The 19,062-nt window shown below is 37.9% G+C and overlaps 1 protein-coding gene across 1 annotated transcript in view; it reads left to right on the top strand.

The window, feature by feature from the left end:
• RasGAP1 (Ras GTPase activating protein 1) overlaps window positions 1–19,062 on the top strand; it is a 155,947-nt gene that overhangs the window by 124,359 nt on the left and 12,526 nt on the right. Inside the window, exons 17-19 of the mRNA XM_090385731.1 lie at window positions 4,239–4,321; window positions 11,891–12,051; window positions 18,836–18,987. Of these exons, the coding sequence (XP_090241857.1) occupies window positions 4,239–4,321; window positions 11,891–12,051; window positions 18,836–18,987 (396 nt within the window). The remainder of the gene's footprint in view (window positions 1–4,238; window positions 4,322–11,890; window positions 12,052–18,835; window positions 18,988–19,062) is intronic.

Genomic DNA, 19,062 nt, shown 5'->3' with positions numbered 1-19,062 from the left:
TAACCAACAGATTTATAGTTTTTGAGATTTTAAATGTTACTGAACTTTATAACCTTTTATTTGTATTTTGCACATATATAAATATAGATATATGTGATTTCATTATATATATATATATATATACAGTGGAATCTTGTTAATACAAAGTTCAAGGAACCTAAATTTTCACGTTTTGTATAATGAGGTCCCTCAAAAGTGTCAAAATTTTACCCTTTTTTTTTTTTTTTTCTTTTTTTTTTTTCTCTTTTGGTACATACTGTATATCTAAGAATAATAATAATAATAATATCAAAAATAAATTAATAGAATAAAAACAAAAGCCTTGTCTAACAATACAGTAATAGGAATAACATATTTTTTAAAGATTTTATTGTATTTGTAAGATAAACTAAGAGAAAAGCAATATTAACGGAAATGAAAATAGTATACAGTATATATTTTGATATATACAATATTTTAGTATCACAGTAAAAAGAATTACAATCTTAATATAAAAGGAGACATACAAACCATTAACTTTTTAATAAATTAATCTAATTTAAAGAAAGAATCCAATGTTGTTTGCACAGTTTTTGTCCTGTATGCATTTTTAACTACAGCACAGAAATTATCAAATGCAATAGTTATTTCTTTATCAACGTTACAGCAGGCTAACACATTCTCTATTATGTTCCATGCATTTTGGGCATCTTTTTTAGATGGCAGTGTGTGCGCTTTTTCACTGTCCACTGGTAACAAAAACATCATTGTTTTGTTTCGTACCCAGCAGCTCTTCTGGTGTTGGCATTGCAGTGGTAACAACTTCATCATCCACTCTCACAAACTCTTCAAATTTGCCAACAAAATCCATATGCTCCTTCAAATTCCTCCATTTTCTCACTGTTGCTATCACATTTGTCTGCTGGACCATGCTTTTCGATGATGTTCTCTCCAAAGCCAGTCTTTCTGAAGCAGTTGATTATTACACTTGATGTAATACTTTCCCAAGCAATAACAAGATTACGGATAGCATCCAAGACATTCCAATTTGGCTGCAAATTGTTCCCTCCTATGTTGCTGATCAAGTACCTTATCAGGCGGGCTCTATATGCTCTCTTGAGGTTATAAATAATGCCTTGATCCAGTGGTTGCATTAAACCGGTGGTATTGGAGGGTAAAAACAACAGCTGTATATTTGGCAACTTAAGTGTCTCTTAAATTGCTCTACAACAGTCTAGAATCATCAAAATGTTCCTTTTTTCTGAAGCCATTCTTCTATCCAATTTTGATAACCAAGACTGAAAAATTTTGACCCTAAGCCAAGCACTTTTATTGGCCTCATAATCACAGAGAAGTTGGTTAACTGCTTTAAAACATCTTGGCTTGGAAAACTTACCAGTCACAAGTGGGCGTAGTTTTGTACTGCCATCTGAATTGCAGCATAAACAGAACAGTGAGTCTTTGTTCACTTAATTTTCTACCATGACAAGACTCTCCTCAAACAGCAAGTGTTGTTTGGAAGCAAATTATAAAATAAACCTGTCTCGTCAAGATTAAAAATATCCCTTTCCTCATGTTTTTCAAGGATGGACCTTACAGAACACAACCAGTCTGTAGCCTTTTCTTTGTCGACTAATCCAGACTCACCGCAAACATTTTGTGAAACCAAGTTATTTCTGTCTTTAAATCTTTGGAGCCAGCCACTGCTGCATTTGAAGTTGCTAATCCCATGTTGCTGAGCTAGGTAATTTGCCTTTTCTTGCAAAATCGGACCTGATGTTGGCCAATTAGTTGCACGCATTTGTTGGTACCACTCAAAAAGTTTTGTTTCAAGCTCCTCATGTTTTGCACCACTTATTCATTTACTGTTTTTCATCGCTGCTCCAGTGTCACGCACTTCAAGTCTTTTTCGGTTTTTCAGTATTGTAGATAAAGGGATATTGTATCCCTTTGCAATGTCCATTTTGCTTCTTTCCATCCTATCAGCCTCTTGTATAATTTTTAGTTTAATTTCCAGGCTTAATTCTGTCTGTCTACATTTTATTGCCATAATACTGCTAGATAAGATTAAATTTAATATAAACAAATTTTAAATTAATTTAAAGACAAGTTCTGAAAAAGACATCAGCTCAGATATAATGGCACAAAAAATAGATTGCTGTATACGATAGCAAAAGACTCTTTGAACTGGAGTAAAAATTGCAACTGATCTTATTCCCGTGGAGAGTGAGGGAGTGCATGTAAACAACTTAGAAAAACTTTTTATTCTTTTGTTAATTTAACAACTCATCCTTCAGAAAGATGTTTTTCAGAGTGCACTTGATGGTGTAGCTACCATAAACTGCTTTTGTTTACACAAAACTAATTTCTGACAAGTCAGTGCCATCCTTCGGGAAGTAGGCAGCCAGGTGGCAGGGGGCAGTAATCAGATCGCTCTGCCAAGATTTGTATTAAACATACAAAATGACAATATTTATTTCTCACGGGGTGAAAAAGAACTTTGTAATACATATTAACCGAATATTGTAATAAACGAATATATTTACATAGAAAAGCCTATCCTTTCGCAGGGAAATGATATGTGCTTCATATAAATGAGTACTTTGTATAAAACAAGTTTGTATTAATGAGATTTTACTGTACACACACACACACACACACACACACACACACACACACACACACACACACACACACACACACACACACACACACACACACACAGTACGTTGCCAAAAGTATATGCCACCCCCTCTTAATGAGTATGTAGTGTACATTTTCAGTAACATTATTATTACTTCATGGGATGTTGAATCCTCTTTAATATTAAAGACAGCTAGTGATATCTGGTGAGCCTGTGAAGTGAAGAAAGAAGCTACTATTCTTTCAAAGAAACATGATAATGAAGCCTTTTTTTGTAGTCATTTGTTGGTAAGCCATGTTATGCCCTCAAACTTCCCAATGTGGTGCAGTGGGGACTTAAATTGGGGCTCTTTGATCTGCCATTAAATTGGAACATTGTGTTTCATAAACTGTTTTTCATGTGGTATTTTCACTATGGTAAGGTTATTGTTTCCCTGTGGACGACATGTGGCCCTCCATTTGATTTTGTGCAGCCTGCAAAAGTATATTTACACTTTCCAAAATAGGTGTTAATGCTATCCTCTTTAAAAGGGGCAGTAAATATTTTCAAAAATGTGCTTTACAAAAAAAGTGCATGATAAATATTGCTTATAATTTTTCACTTGATTTCACATAATAGCTTATAATTAACTTTTATCAGAAGCAAATTCCTCAAAATTACTAGCTATTATGTGAAATCAGGTGAAAAATTACAAGCAATATTTATCAAGCACTTTTTGTAAAGCATTTTTCAATATATTGACTGCCTTTTTAAGGAAGAAAGCATTAACACTTATTTTGGGAAGTGGAAATATACTTTTGCAGGCTGCACAAATTCAAATGGAGGGCCAACGATATAATATATTAAATTTAAATAAATGCTTTTGAACCTCATGGGTTCCAGTCCTTATCCATAGCTTGTGCTTCATAGATCTAATAATTGCAGGGCAGATATTTGTATTAATATACTGAAAAAATATTTTTTTTTTATAATATGCTCTCCCCTGTCCCCCAAGTAGATGCCAAAGGTATAATGGAAGTTTTACTTCCACACACCATTTGGCTGTTCACATTGACAAAATATGTTATTCACAGTTCTGCATACATTTGTTGAAAGAGACCACACGCCAGCTGATAAGAAGCCGGTAAGCTTTGAAACAGCTATACTGTCATTGTCCCAGGTTTTTAAATTTAAAAATGGTATTAGCAACTTAGGCAGAACCTGGAAAATTGTATTTGTCCTTAAATTGAACATTAGCCCAAGCCTCAGTACTGAGTTTTCAGCTCTGTGTTTAGCGAGAGCAGAAAGTCTCTGCATTACAATCGAAGTTGAATGTAGTTAACACACACAAGTGTGAATTTTGACTTTATTTCAGTTATCATATTGTATCCTACTCTACTTATTCTGCTGCATTAATGTCCCTGTAATCCTACAGCATTGCATATTACACTTTTGTAACCATACTGGAATGTACTGATGTGATATATACAATCCAGCTTATCTGATTTATATGACCATGCTACACAATTCAGCTACTGTGTTTCTCTGTATAGTAGGAAATTTCTGCTTTAAAAGTGCAGGAAGCATAATGAAAAATGATTATTTATATAGAATATTAAATTCTGGGTTCTTCTAGGTGAGCAAGTGCTCTGTAGGATACCAATTGACCAGATTTTGGCTGTTGAAAGATTGCAAGAAGAATCTTTTAAAATGCAAAATGTAAGTTTATCTATATGTGATAACAGCTGTAGAAACCTATAAACTGCTACTCATTCCTGTTTTTTTTTTTTTTTTGTTTTAGTTTTAATTTTGTTTAGTTTTTTGAAATTACCTTTTATTGTTATGTTGGAACTCCTCATTAAAAAAGTTTATTACTAATGTCATGTTAACAAGCTATGAAATTCATTCACTTAAATATAAAAATAAAACATTTCATTGATGCATACTTTTCTTGTCAAACTGGATAATGTCTTCATCAAAATCTAAAAAAAAAAGCTGAAACCTTACTAAAATAGTTAAAAATTACATGGTGAAAAATCGTGGAACCATGAATGACCATATTTTAAAATAGGAGAAATTAATAATTATTTCTTATGCTCCTCCATGTTAATGCTAATTAACATGAGATTGCATTGTTTTGTACTTACCTGTGTTTTAATAACATTTTGAAGGAACCTTAAACCATAAAAACCCTTTGAAAGAGAAACCAAAATATTTAAAAATGAAACACATAAAGGCCATGAAGATGCACAGTATTTACATATAATGATTGACTTAATAAGGTCAGTAGGATTTTTTCATTACACTGAGATTACTGACTTTGTTAACAGCATCGTATTCTGTAACTTCTGTCAGTCCCTTGGTCATGTGCACTACTCTCAGTGATCAGAATGTCCAGGAAAGTAAGGGAAAGAAAATGGTATCATAAGAGAGCAATTGCCCTCCTGACTGGTCAGTCAGAGGAACCCAGTAACCTCACTCTACCTTCTAAAGATCTTGTAATTATTCACATTTTCTTATAAAAAAAAAAAAAAAAAAAAATTCAATTAAATTTTATTTTGTGACCTGATAGATGCATCTGCATCCTTTCACATGTTTCTATTTCTTTCCTATCTTTGAATATACATAGCTGCATCTTTAAGTTTTCTTTTGATGCTGTTTGTTGTTTGGTTTTTAGGAGCATTAGCAATTAAGGCCATATTGCTCTGGGATATGCAGTGGTCATTCTCTGACCTTTCCGCATCCTCCGTATTTGGTGGTGACGGGCTTGAACCCCGGTCTAATCAAGAAACGTGTGCTATGCACTGCTGCTCCTTCCCACCTGGCTACGGAGGCGCCTTCTTTTGATGCAACCTTCCACCCCACCTCCCAATTATTTTTTACATTAAAAACATGGAGGCATTTGTAAATGTGTTCAGCTATCTCTAATTTTCTAGTATTTCTCATTTCTACATGTTTACGATGGAATTTTAGTTTCAAATAACATCCCTGCCTCGCCAACATACATTTTCCCTCGCAACTGCATGTGTTTTTGTATATAACAAGACCAATATGCCGGACTAGAAAAACTTAGTCTGGCGAATCACATCTCTTAAAATAGTGCACATTTTGTTTTTTGTTTTAAATACAAATTTTTTTCAACTTTCAGTTTCACTTGTCAGTTGGGGGTTTTTCAGTTGGCTTCTTTTCAGCAGGTATAGGTAAAAGAGCAGAAAGGGGTTATATAGTGCTGCTGGGTAACACGGGAAGGAATATAAATTAAACAATGATGACTGTAGTGAAGATTTTAGCAATTTAGGGTAGAAGTTGTTAAGATTCGTGACTATCAGAATTTGTTTGAACCTTTAATGATATTGTTTAATTATTATTATTTTTTTTTTTGAAGGTCCAGATGTCATAAAAATGATATGTGGACACATATACTAGCAGCTTCTGATACAAATAATTTGGACACATATACTAGCAGCTTCTGATGCAAATAATTTGGACACATATACCAGCAGCTTCTGATGTGAATAATCTGCTTGCAGAGAATTGACAGTCTGTAATTATATTATGGTTGAAATCAGAGAGATGTCTATGTCTGCTCACTGCCCATGCCCTCTCTGATATTTGGAACTGGGATAGATTGCTACAATGGATAAAGAGAGTTAACTGGCATAAAATAGGATGGTTATAAATGGGCAGTGTTCTGAATCGACCAGTGTTATAAGCAAAATTTCTTGTTTTGCACTAGTGCCCTTTTTTTTTTATTTGATTGATGTTATCTGTGATTATATTGCAAGTTTTATGTCAAACTTTGCTGATTAAGGTAGGCAGGGTTGTTAACAAGTGATGGTATGTTGCTGCAACAATACTTAAAGATATTATACAGCTGGATTGAAAATGGCAGTTAAGCTCTAATGCTAGTAAAGGCAAGATTCTATACCTGGGTCACAGTAATTCACAGTTAAATTATAAACTGGAATCAAAGAGCTTGCTACAATGAATAAAGAGATGGTTAACTGGCAGAATATAATGTAGTTATAAGCGTGCAATGCTCTGAATGGATCCGTGTTACTATGAAATTCTTTCCTGTTTTGAGCTACTGTCCATTTCAAAATTTCATTAATATTATTAGTGATAATATTACAAGTTTGTCAAAATTTGCATGATTTTGAGGTGGACAGGATTGTTTATAGTGAGAACCATAGTATGTTGCTGCAACAAGACATACAAATTATGAAGAATGGTGAAAAATGTAGCACTCCAGCCTGCTTAAAGTATAATCTGTCTTTAATTTCTTAAAGGACTACAAGTTATTCTCAAATATTTCATGGTACTTCCTGTTCCACTTCTTCAGTATTGTATTGCTGCCCTTATTACAATATCAGCTTCGCACACTAAGACATAATTTGACAAAGGAACAAATTAGACAACTGGCCAAAAAAAAATGGCAGTTAAATTTTAATGGTAATGAATGCATCAGAATCATAATAATTCCTAGGTAAATTATAAACTGCAGTGGAGAGCTTTGAAGATGAAAAAAAAACCTGGGATTGTAATACAGTCTGACATAAAGTTCTCTCAAGAGTGTTGTAAGACCATTAGGAAATGCATGGGATATATAAAAATTCCGCCGACCGGGCTAGCCGAGTGGGTAAAGTACCTGCCTGGCAACCCAAAGGTCGCCGGTTCGATTCCCGCCTCGGGCTTGGATCAAAGTACTGCAAAAACCTTGGGAGGTGCAATGTGGCCACAGAAGCTGATGCGCCAATAACTACCAAATCAAAAAAAAAAAAATAAAAATCCCTACCTTACAAATCAGTGGTCAGACTATATTTCGAATACAATATACAGATATTGGAAGCCCCACTTTGGGAAAGGTATTAACTTGATTGAGAGAGTATAAAGGAGGAGGAAAGGTTGGTTGTGATTACAAGCAAATATTCTTATAGGAAGAGACTCAGTTCTGTAAGCTACAAAATGTAGACTCCTTGTTAGCATTAGCAGAGGCATATGATGCAAGAAAGCAAGCTTATTCAGCATCAGCCAAAAAAAAAAAAAAAACACACACCACTCCCATTTCACCCCTCCGTTCGTTCGAAATACCTATCCAGTTGAGCCTTAAATTTGTTTAGGCTATCAGCTTCAACAACAAGTGATGGAAGTCGGTTCCACCCGCTGGCCAAAGGCAAATTTCCGCACATCTATCCGACATCCGTCCTTCCTCAATTTGAATTTATGCCCTCTGAGGTGATTATTCTGAGCAAGATGAAGAATCCCATTGGCATTGAGCATGCTCAAACCATTCAAAGGCTTATACACCTCTATCAGATCACCTCGCCGGTGCCTAGTCTCCAGACTCTGTAATTTGCAAAACTTAAGCCTTTCTTCGTAAGAGCAACAGTTTGTTCCATTCACTAATCTTGTTGCCCTTCTCTGTACCCGTTCCAGCAGCTCTACATCCTTCTTGAAATGAGGCCTCCAGACCTGTATACAGTACTCAAGATGTGGTCTACCCATTGCCTTATACAAGGGAATAATCACCTCCTTATCCCTGCTAGAAAAATTCCTGTATATCATTGACAAGACACCATGAGCTACTCTTGCAGCTCGTCTGCACTGCTCAGAGAACTTCATATCTGCCTGCACAATTACCCCAGGTCCTTTTCATTCTCCACCACTGTCAGTGTAGTACCGCAGAGTTGATACGTTGCTCTGTGGTTACTGTTTCCCATATGTAGTACTTTACATTTGTCAATGTTAAACTTCATTTGCCACCTCTCAGCCCATCTGTTCAACCCTTCCAGATCCTGTTGCAGCAGCATAGCGTCAGTAGTGTCCTTAACAACCCTGCTAACCTTTGTATCATCTGCAAACTTGGACATTAAACTTGATATACCATCATCAATATCATTGATAAACACCGAAAACAACAACGGACCCAACACTGAACCCTGAGGAACTCCACTAATAACATTAGTCCACGTTGAGCAGTGTCCATTGATTACCCCATTCTCTGTCTTCTGCCACTCAACCATCCCCTTATCCATAGCAGCAATTTGACTCCAATGCCACACTGCTCCAATTTGTGCAGCAGTCTTCCATGTGCAACAGTATCAAAAGCCTTTCTAAGATCCAAATATATAATATCAAAGTTATTCCCTGCATCCAGTTCTTTTGTGACTACATCATAGTATCCAATCAAATTGGTCAGGCAAGACCTGCCCTTAACAAAACCATGCTGTGTGAGCTATAACTGAATTCTTGTCTAGATGATCCTGCATTGCTTCTTTAACCAGTGCCTCCATTAATTTACCTGGAACAGAAGTTAAACTAACAGGTCTATAATTACTTGTGTCAGCCTTTGATCCTCCTTTGTGAATTGGGGTTACATTTGCACATCTCCAGTCTATGGGTACCTCCCCTGAGTCCAAAGAAGCTCTCATAATTATGGCTAGGGGTTTGCTTACTTCCTTTGCTGCCTCCTTTAATATAACTGGATAGATCCCATCCACCCCAGGTGCCTTTTTTAACAATCTCTCCTCCACTTTCCTCTCAGTTATTACAAAATCATCTAGCTCACTGCCAATGTTTACTTTACCTACGTCATTCTCCTTCCTGAATAACTCCTCATGCGTGAATGTAGATGCAAAATACTCGTTTAGATTGTTAGCCACCTGAGCAGGATCCTCAACTGTTGAACCATCAATATCCAGTGGACCAATCTGATTCATCCCTTTCCTTCTTGAGTTTAAATAGGTAAAGAACTCTTTTCTGTTTTTCTTTGCATCCTTTGCCAAGGATTTTTCGTAGTCTGCCTTTGCCTGCCTAATCTCCTTTGTGACTTGGTTACAGACCAACTTATATCTATCATAGGCTTCCATGTCACCCATTAATTTGTATGTATTCCATGCATTTTTCTTCTCTGCCACATGTCTCATTAGTTCATCTGACAACCATTTAGGCCTAAACCTTGAACAATATTTCTTAGTTGGTATGTAAAGCCTGGTAGCTTCCAAGATTAGTTCCTTGAATGCTTCCCATTTTGAGTTTGCTGTTGGTAACATCATCAGTTGGTCCCACTGTATAGAATTTAAATACTGTCTCAGACCATCATAGTCGCCTTTACGAAAACAAAAACCCTTCCCTTTACCTCTGATGGTAGTTACCTCCTTGAGTAAATCCCACTTCAACACACTGTGATCACTGCCACCTAGTGGTTCATTTATCTGCAGATTCTTAATGCATAAAGAATCACTACTGATAATCAGATCAAGAGTATTGCTCCCTCTTGTTGCCGCACGAACATGGTGATGTAGAAAACAATCATCCAATAAATCCACAAAAGCCTTGCTAGTGTGTGAGTGACCAACCCACAAATTCCAGTCAATATCTGGGAAATTAAAATCCCCCATTATAAAGACTCTCTGATTTACTGGCCCACTCTATTTCCCTGTACAATATATTATTATACTCATCAGAGTCATTAGGCCTATACCACACTCCTACTCTCAATTTTGATTTCCCTGTGCTTATGTCACACCAAACTGACTCGACACTGCCCTGTCCATCGATGTCGACTGGCTTCACTTTCTTGGATTTTATGTGTTTCTTAACTAATAGCATAACCCCTCCTCCCCTCCTGTCCTGTCTATCCTTTCTATACACATTGTATTCCCCAAAACCGGACATCTGTGTTCAGGTCTGATCAAGGTGTTTAAGGCCTTAAAAGGTTTAACAAACTTAATGATGGAGCATATTAAAGCATATTCAAATTAAAAATTCAGAAAAATCAACTATTGAAACAAATTACCACCTAGCCTTGTAGATTCAGAGAGAGTAGATTTAAGGAGGGATTAGACAAATTTGGAAGTAGCTAAAATGTAAAACTAGGTTTGATATTCTATTTTTATTTATTATTATTTTTTTGACAGAAGATGCTATATATCCTTTGTTTCCATGCATCATTCTGCCATTTTAATACTCATTTTTAACTAACTGCATGCACAGTGTCAAAAAAATTAATGAAACTGAATTTAAAAAAAATAATAAATAAATAAAAAAAAAATATATATATATAATGCAAGTATTGTTCTGGTGCTAAAGAAGCACAGAATTGGATCTTGGCAATCCCACCAACCTATCATCGTAGCTGAGTGGTCAGACACAAGGGTGCACCAGGGGTTAAGCCCGTGATTGCTAAATACACTGCTGTTTCTTGTATTCTGTCTATCTTACCACCTATAACTTATCCATTTAATGAATATTAAATTTTATTTTTTTCCTGATAAGTGATACTGTAAAAATAAAATATTTCATTCTTGATGGAAATAGTTTTTAATGTAAGTCTGTAGAGTGCTTTATAGACAGATGTACACTGTTGCCAAAAGTATCTTGTGAACTCCTCTGACCGTGTAGTCATCCTGGAGTATAAACAGAAAATTTATTTATTTTTTTTAAACCAGTTGGCCTTAACTTGCTTTTTTTGTATAGACATTCTTTCTTCATCATGTCTTAACATTACCATCAGAAACTAAAGAATGGAAGAATGGCTCAACATCAAATTTTGTGTAAAGCTGGGGGAAAGTCCCACTGAAACACACAGAATGTTATAAACAACTTATGGGGATGAGGTTCTGCCCCCAGCACAAACAGTTTTAAAGAGGGCAAAAGAGGATTTAGCAGCACAATTTACTAATGAGTAACCACTGATTAACACTGAGAATGCTAGCAAGCAAGTTAAATGTGAATATGGAATCATCAGTAAGGTCCCTAATTACCATAGACTTGGGAAAAGAAAAATTTGCACAAAGTTTGTTCCACACTTGTGTGTGATGAGAAAAAACTTGGACAATTGGATTCTTGCAAAGATTTTTTCAAACAGCTAATAGTAAACCTGGTTTCCTAAAGCATTAGGCTCCAGCAGGCTTTTTTCTGTTTCCAAGTTGAAATTGAAATAGAAAGGATGTCGATTTGATAGTTTTTATGACATTCAGAAGAATGTAACAGCAGAACTAAATGTCATCACAGCAGGTAAGTTCAAGTCTTTCCAAAGCTTGTATGAATGCTGTAACAAGTGTTTTTGGTGCCCTTGAGGTCTATTTTGAGGAAGATGAATAATAAAATATTTTCCTTATCCATACTTTGCCTCATTTCAATTTGGTCTCATTATTTTTTTGCTGCACTGTGTATAAATAGAAATCTTGATGTCCATTTTATAGGAATTTTGATTTGTTTACTCACCAAAACAAATTGCATACATTAGTAACAGAGGATGCATTTTTTTCTTTCTTTCTTTTTCAGATGTTCCAGGTAGTTCAGCCCCTGAGAGCTTTATATGTTCAAGCTAATAATTGTGTTGATGAAAAGGAATGGATTGATATTTTAACTAAAGTTTGTCAAACAAATAGAAATAGACTGAAAGAATACCATCCTGGTGCTTTTCTCAATGGTCATTGGCTTTGGTAAGATTTTATTTCAGTTGTATTGTGTGTATTAAAGTTTTTTTTTTTTTTTTTTTTTGTTCTTAATTTATATTTAGTTTAAATTTGATATGATAGATATTGTAACTCATCAGTGCACATATTGGTTTTATAATGTGGGTGAACATGTAGGGGATTTTTTCATTCAGTTTGAACACCTATAACTTATCCATTTAATGAATATTAAATTTTATTTTTTTCCTGATAAGTGATACTGTAAAAATAAAATATTTCATTCTTGATGGAAATAGTTTTTAATGTAAGTCTGTAGAGTGCTTTATAGACAGATGTACACTGTTGCCAAAAGTATCTGGCTATCTCCTGGGACTTGGGGAAAAATGAACTGTACCCATCATCCACATGCCAGGAATAGGTATAGGGAGGCAGCTAACTACCTTCACACTAGAAGTATGCAGATCAAAGAAGTACAGTAGAGTAGATGGTTTGAAGTGTTGAGCTTAGCAACTTGCAATGGAGAATCATTATAGGATGCCGTGTTAGCACTCAATCGGTTTATGCCATTGTGGCAAAACTGCAACACCCTATATCAACAGTGGCTGATCTGATCACCAAATAGAAATATCATAGTGTGAATACATCTTGAAGAAGTTTGGGTAGATTCCAGTATTGACAGGAAGAGACCTTAGTATATATACTCAGAAGTTTGCTACATAGATTCTGTTAGCCCTCATTAAATACTGTCAATCCAGAAGTCAGGAGGGCCACAGGAACTGATATTAATAGATTTTATTAATATCAGTTCCTGTGGCCCTGTAATATCAGTTCCTGTAATATCATTTCGCTTCATTAGTGTCATTGAATTCTGACATGCAACATCCATTCTAATAGCTTGCTAGCAACCGGCTAATAGGAGTCTGGATTGGCAGGTGGTTTGGTTGGGTTCTTCAAAATCAATTTTAGGTTTACTATTCTCCCATCAGATGGGAGAAAGCTGGTTTTGAGGCAACAGTTAAATAGAGTGAGTAGGAGTTCTGGTGCTATTTCAGCAGAATGTTTAATTATTTCTGGCTCTGTTAGGTACAGATCCGAGCATTTGTGGTTTTTCATAAGTGCTACAGCTTCCTGGAGCTCCTCACAGGTGAACGATGGTTCTCTCAGGTCTGTGTGGTAGACGTTGTTGTATTGGCAGAGTTGGAGTTGATCCAGTGTGGTTGAGTTTACTGGTTGTTGGAAGATGACATTTAAGATATTCCCAATTAACTTGTCCCATGTACTGGCTGTGAGGACCAAGTAGAGGTAATGACCTCCCTCTGGGGAGTTTGTTGGTGGTTACTTTATACACCACCCCACCCCAGGGGTCTGCATTCCCTGCTTCAGCCACTAAATGTTCCCAGGATTTTTGTTTATTTACTATGATTACCTTGCTTCTCTATGCAGTTGTCTTAAAGCTTCCACCACCACCACAGGGGACCACGATCGTCTGGATCTCTGAAATTGTTTCCTTTTCCTGATGACTTCCTTCCTGAGGGCCTGTATCTGTGGTGTCCACCACGTGAGGCATAGTGTTTTGGTGCTGGGTTTTAGCATCTGGATTTTAGCAGCTCCTTGAAGAGGTTCCAATTTGCTTTGCTGATGGCAAATCTGTTTAGCTGTTGCTTGATTATTGGTTCTAGTTAAGGATCGGAGTATATGAAAGGTAATCACTCTGTGATCAGACGTGGTCCAGGTATCTTGAACCGTCCAGTCGGAGACGTAACCAGCGATGTTCCTTGTAGCAAGGGTGACATCAATGTTCGCTTCCCACAGAGTGTTTGAATAGGTAGGGAGTTGATTCTGCATGTTAAGCACAGCCAATGGAGAGTTTCCCAGGTACTCCTCAAGGAGCTGGCCATTTCTCATTCCTTGCTGATCCAGGGTGGCACTGTGCTGTGTGGGTGAGTGACAATTGACATCCACCCCCACAATAATTCTCTGGTTTGGGAGTGCATCGATGAGACAGGTGTAGAGTGTGTTTAGTGTCAAACGACACCAGGGGATTCCCCCATCTCCGCGTTGCTTTCATTGTAGGTGTACCAGTTTACTGGGAAGGCCACAGATTTAAAAGTGTGTGGATCTTGTAAGTATAGTGTTCTGTATTGTTGTTTCTCTGGCCATTTATCTGCTGGATCCCTGCTGAGGCCCAACATTGCTCACACTCAACCCTGTGGAAGCAGACCAGGTACCCAGTAATTTAGATATTATATGACATGAGACAAGTATAGAGTATTTTTGGGTCTAACGGCACCAGGGATTTACCCCATCTCTGCATATGTTCTTTGTATCAAGGAGAGTACTCCGTCAAAGCCAGAGATTTAAAGTGTGTGGATCATGTGTTGTGTAATATGTTGTGCCCATTGTTCTTCTGGTTTGTTGGCCGCCAGGTCCCTAGTGGGACCCGACGTTACCATACTCTGCCATGGGGAGGCCAGCCAAGTGTATCCATTTATTCATTTGTTTCTCTGGCAGATCCTGCCACCTACTTTCCAGAGTTTTTGGTGGCTAGGACCTGGCGCTTGTGATAATGCTCTGCAAATGTTGAATGTTATGGCACGGTGATCAGAGGTGGACCATCCCTCTCTCACCGTCCAGTCTGTGATGTGCTGTGTCAGAGATCTCGTGGATAGAGTAACATCTATGGTGGACTCCCATAATGTAGTCAAATGTTGGTAGGTGATTGGGTCTATTTACCATGTTCAGCCCACTGTTTGCCAGAAACTCCTCCATCCTTGCGCCATTTCCAGCAGCCCTGTGCTCTGGCATCTCGCTGAACCAACAGGCTGAGTAGCAGTTGAGATCAACCGAGGTGACAATCCTTGCTCCGTCAAGCTCCCTCTGCATGTGTTGAAGATACTGAATTGCTGATAGGATGTCCTCTCCAGGCCTGCAATAAAGGGATATCGCATAGAGCTCACCCAGAGAGGAGATGATGTGGGTGCAAGCAGCCCATGGGGAACAGAGATGTTAAATCTGTGTCACTGTAAGAGTCGGGGTTTCTTGACCATAACTGCTGCCCAGGGTGTAGCGCCAGGGGCCTGAACAATTTTATACATCAGGGGGATAACCCCTAGCTTTGTTTAGATAGGTGTAGGGCTCTTGAATGAGTAAGGCATCGATGTTTTCCTCTTCTACAATCTTTGTAAGTTGGGCAGCAAAAGCTTTAGCTTGTTGAGTATTGATCTGTAGCAATTTAGTTTATCTACGTTATATTTTTTTGGGATACGTTCATATGTATCCCAAAAAAATAAAATTGATACGTTGTTGGTACATACTCTTAATTTTAATATAAACAGGGCATTTGTTGTTTCTTATTGAGTGTGTGTGTGTGAGGAAGTTTCTGGCTCCTACAGTTAACACAGATGGGTTGGTTGGCCTTGTTAGGGCAGGACTCAAAGCCATGTCCCTTCTTGGCACAATGTCCACATATTTGCTCCTTCGGTGGCACATGTGGGTTGTATGACCGAGTTTACAGCAGCGGAAGCACTTTGGTATCATTACATGCTCCCTGAAGCGGTGTGAGCCCCGGTGTATGTATACACGAATTTAGTGTGTCAGCACCTGCCAGGCGCTGTTGGAGTGAGTTCCACCAACAAGTTAGTGGAGTTGCCCGATCTGGACCTAGTTTGGAACTTGGGAATTATGAACTCTGTTGGGTCAGTATCCGGGAATGCACATTGCAGGGTGCGCCTGTAAATTTCATCCCTTATGGAGGTTGGATCCAGATCTTTCTGCACATCGAAGATTATGATCGATGGTCCTCTCTTTCGAGAGGGCTCAGAAGGTAGGCCTATGGTAGGTATTTTGGCGTTTGTTATGTTTTTTCTGCCTCCTCTTTCATATCAGCTTCAATTATTATTCCAGTGTCGTGTGTCTTTCTTATTGATTTGATTATGGTATGCTTCAGGTCATCTGAAAGAGTGGCCATTACTGTCCTCTTTATTTCTTCACTTGACTTGGGTGCCACAGCTTGAGTATCACTAGATTTGGAGTGGACAGCAGCATCTTCCGTCGCTGTGGCTGTAGTGTCTTAGTGCTTGGTTTGGTCATCATCAGCAAAAGATGGGGCGTGCTGTGGCATTTTATTATTCCCATCACGGTTTAGGGCCTCAATTGTTGCAACCACTTTCTGGTGCTAGATGTGAGTCTAGAGGAGTATGGTCTCCAGCTTTGACCAGAGACTTATGATGTCAGCTCTCAGATTTGTAGTGACTATTATTTCAGTCCTTCATTAAGTTTTCTAGGGCTGTGCACAGGGTAAGGGCCTGCTCCAGCACAGACCCATCCAGTAGCATTGGATCCAATTGGACCGGTTCATTAGGTTTTGCCTGTTCTATCTTGTCCTGCTGCATAGCTGGCAGCTCCTGTAGGAACCTGCCTTCATCACTGGCACTCCTCGTGCTCCTGTCATATCTAGGAACAGTTAACTTACCTTTCCCCTTGCTCGTGGAGATGAGTTCCTGGTCCCTGGTCGATCCTTTATTTGTCACGTCCGTCCTTTGATCACACTGCGTGACTTCCATTTGACTCTGTGGTTCAATTGTATAAGTTCTGGATCAGTAGTTTCCAATTCCGATATATTTGGTTTATCGGGGTTATCCCCGAGTTGGGGTAAGTCTCCCACATGTAGGGAATTTGAGAACGATCGGTGTTTGCCACAAGTCTGTAGCACAATTGCATGTCACTAAATACACTATCAAAGTTTGGGCGATCCACCACTAAATGCAGGGCGGGGGGAGCAATACAATTTGCATCCGTACTAGAAAGTTTGGGCTATCTTCCACTGGGAGTGCAGGGGAGGCAGGAGCAATACAATGTGCATCTGTGCTGGAAAGCAGCCATCTTGACCTCCTATAATTTACCATAATGAACACTAATTATTTATTAAATTACAAAATTATACGATATTGGCTGTGTAAGGATGGCCAGACTCAGTTGCCCTCTACCACCAATCCGGCATGCTGCTACTGTCACGTGATCAAAACAGCAAGGACAATGGCCTTTTGTTCACCTTGCTGGGGAAGAAGCAATGGCAGCCAGTTACCAATGTAATTAATACACAACATAACTAAGGCTGGTTTGGCGCCTCCGTAGCCAGGTGGGAAGGAGCAGCAGTGCGTAGCACACGCTTCTTGATTAGACCGGGGGTTCGAGCCCGTCACCACCAAATACGGAGGATGCGGAAAGGTCAGGAATGACCACCGCATATTCACGGAGCAATATGGCCTTAGTTGCTAATGCTCCTAAAAACCAAATAACAACAACAACAACAGCTGGTCGGAAACCTCACAAGGCATACTCAATTTTTTTTTTTTTTTTTTTAAAGTTATACCAATCTTATGTACTACTAGTCTAGAGTCTAACTAAATATATTTCTGTTCCATATTTAACAGTATAAACACTAGATAAATTTGAAACAGCATATCTCTATGCAATCCAGACTACCGGTGGAGCACGCCGATGTCAGTAAAACTAAAAATGGTCATGAATTTCCATTACCTTTGCCGATTTTCAAACCTTAACATCAGTAGACTCCATTCTGTTAGGGGAATACAAAAGACACAAATTTAATCCAATTTGAGAACTTTGGACCACTAAAATTTTACAAAATTGCAGCATCAAGGAAATGTGCATTTAACCAGAAGCTAGTCAGTGTCCTCACTCATGAGACAGGTAGTGGACATGCAGTTGTTAGTTGGAAAATGAAGAAACATGTTGAAGTAGGTAAAAGTACAGGTTTTACACAAACAAAAACATCATGCCATGCATCTATCAAAGTGTCCTCATCCTTCAGAAGAGGGCACTTGAATTATTTAAGTTTGACACTATGTGTCATCTGTTCATTAGGTGAATTGCAGAGTGAGGGCGAATACACTTGAATTATGGAATACCTTTAATGCAAAAATCACAGAAGCCATGAATGCATATACATTGAGAAAATATTGCAGGAAGAGGCGGATGCTGAAATGGATGAATGCAGACCTGGCCAGTCAAATAGAGCAGAAAAAGATAGCATGGGATAATTACGGAGTGATGAAAAGTACTGAAGCCTACAACAGCTACAAGTTGATTTGTAATAGTACCACAGATGAGGTTAGCGAGGTCAAGGCTGCATGTGAGAAAGCACTGGCTAGGAGAGCAAAGAATGGAGACAAAGAATTTTTCATGTATGTGAATACAAGGAAGAAAAAAGCAAATCACATCAGATCAGACCCCTGTGCACTGGTGTGGATGTCTTAGACAACCCAGCAGATGTTTCAGATGAATTAGACAAGTACTTTGCATCTCTCTTTATTGAAGAAAATGTAGTGACTTGGTTTGAAGACATAGGCATGTAATAGCTTTATTGGCTTGCCTAATGCCTCAACTGAAATGGGATGAACTGAAACATCAACTTTGGATCAGGCCAATATATATCTGCACTCTATAGCTGATTGATTTTTGTGTTGAAAGAGGAATGATCAAAATTACTGCCTTCCTGTTACCAGAGATGGTTTGGAGTCTGCTGATGGAGATAGTGTGTGGCAAAAAGTGGACTGACAGATTACTAGTGCATCGATAAAATGTTCTTTGATACCTGTAGGTACTACTTACCTTTGGAAATATAGTGTATATCAGTATTTCTCATATAATCTTTTATTTATTTTATTTTGATAAGAGTGCAATTAAAAAAAGTAAAGCCATTATATTCATAATGGCAATAGTTCTTTTTTAAACACTGCATATGGTACTTTTTCTCCATTGCTTACTTTTTTTTCTTTTTTTTTTCCAGCTGTAAGGCAACAAATGAAGTTGCCCCAGGATGTAGCCCGGTGACAGCAAGTGTTCCTCCTGATATTCGTGTGAATATTGACTCTGATCGTGAAGTGGAAAGGATACATACAATTTTTCTCACTAACATAGATACTTTAGATAGACTTCTGGGTAGGGTTCCATGAATTTTAACTACTTTTAGGTACTTAAGTTGAAAATAATTTGATGTTTGTTTGTTTACTTTTT

The sequence above is a fragment of the Mastigoproctus giganteus genome, chromosome 1 (assembly GCF_048544385.1).
Source record: "Mastigoproctus giganteus isolate SK-2022 chromosome 1, ASM4854438v1, whole genome shotgun sequence".
NCBI classification, from domain to species: Eukaryota; Metazoa; Arthropoda; class Arachnida; order Uropygi; family Thelyphonidae; genus Mastigoproctus; species Mastigoproctus giganteus.
Note: the sequence above shows the minus strand (reverse complement) of the source record. Positions and strands in the feature narration are given on the sequence as shown.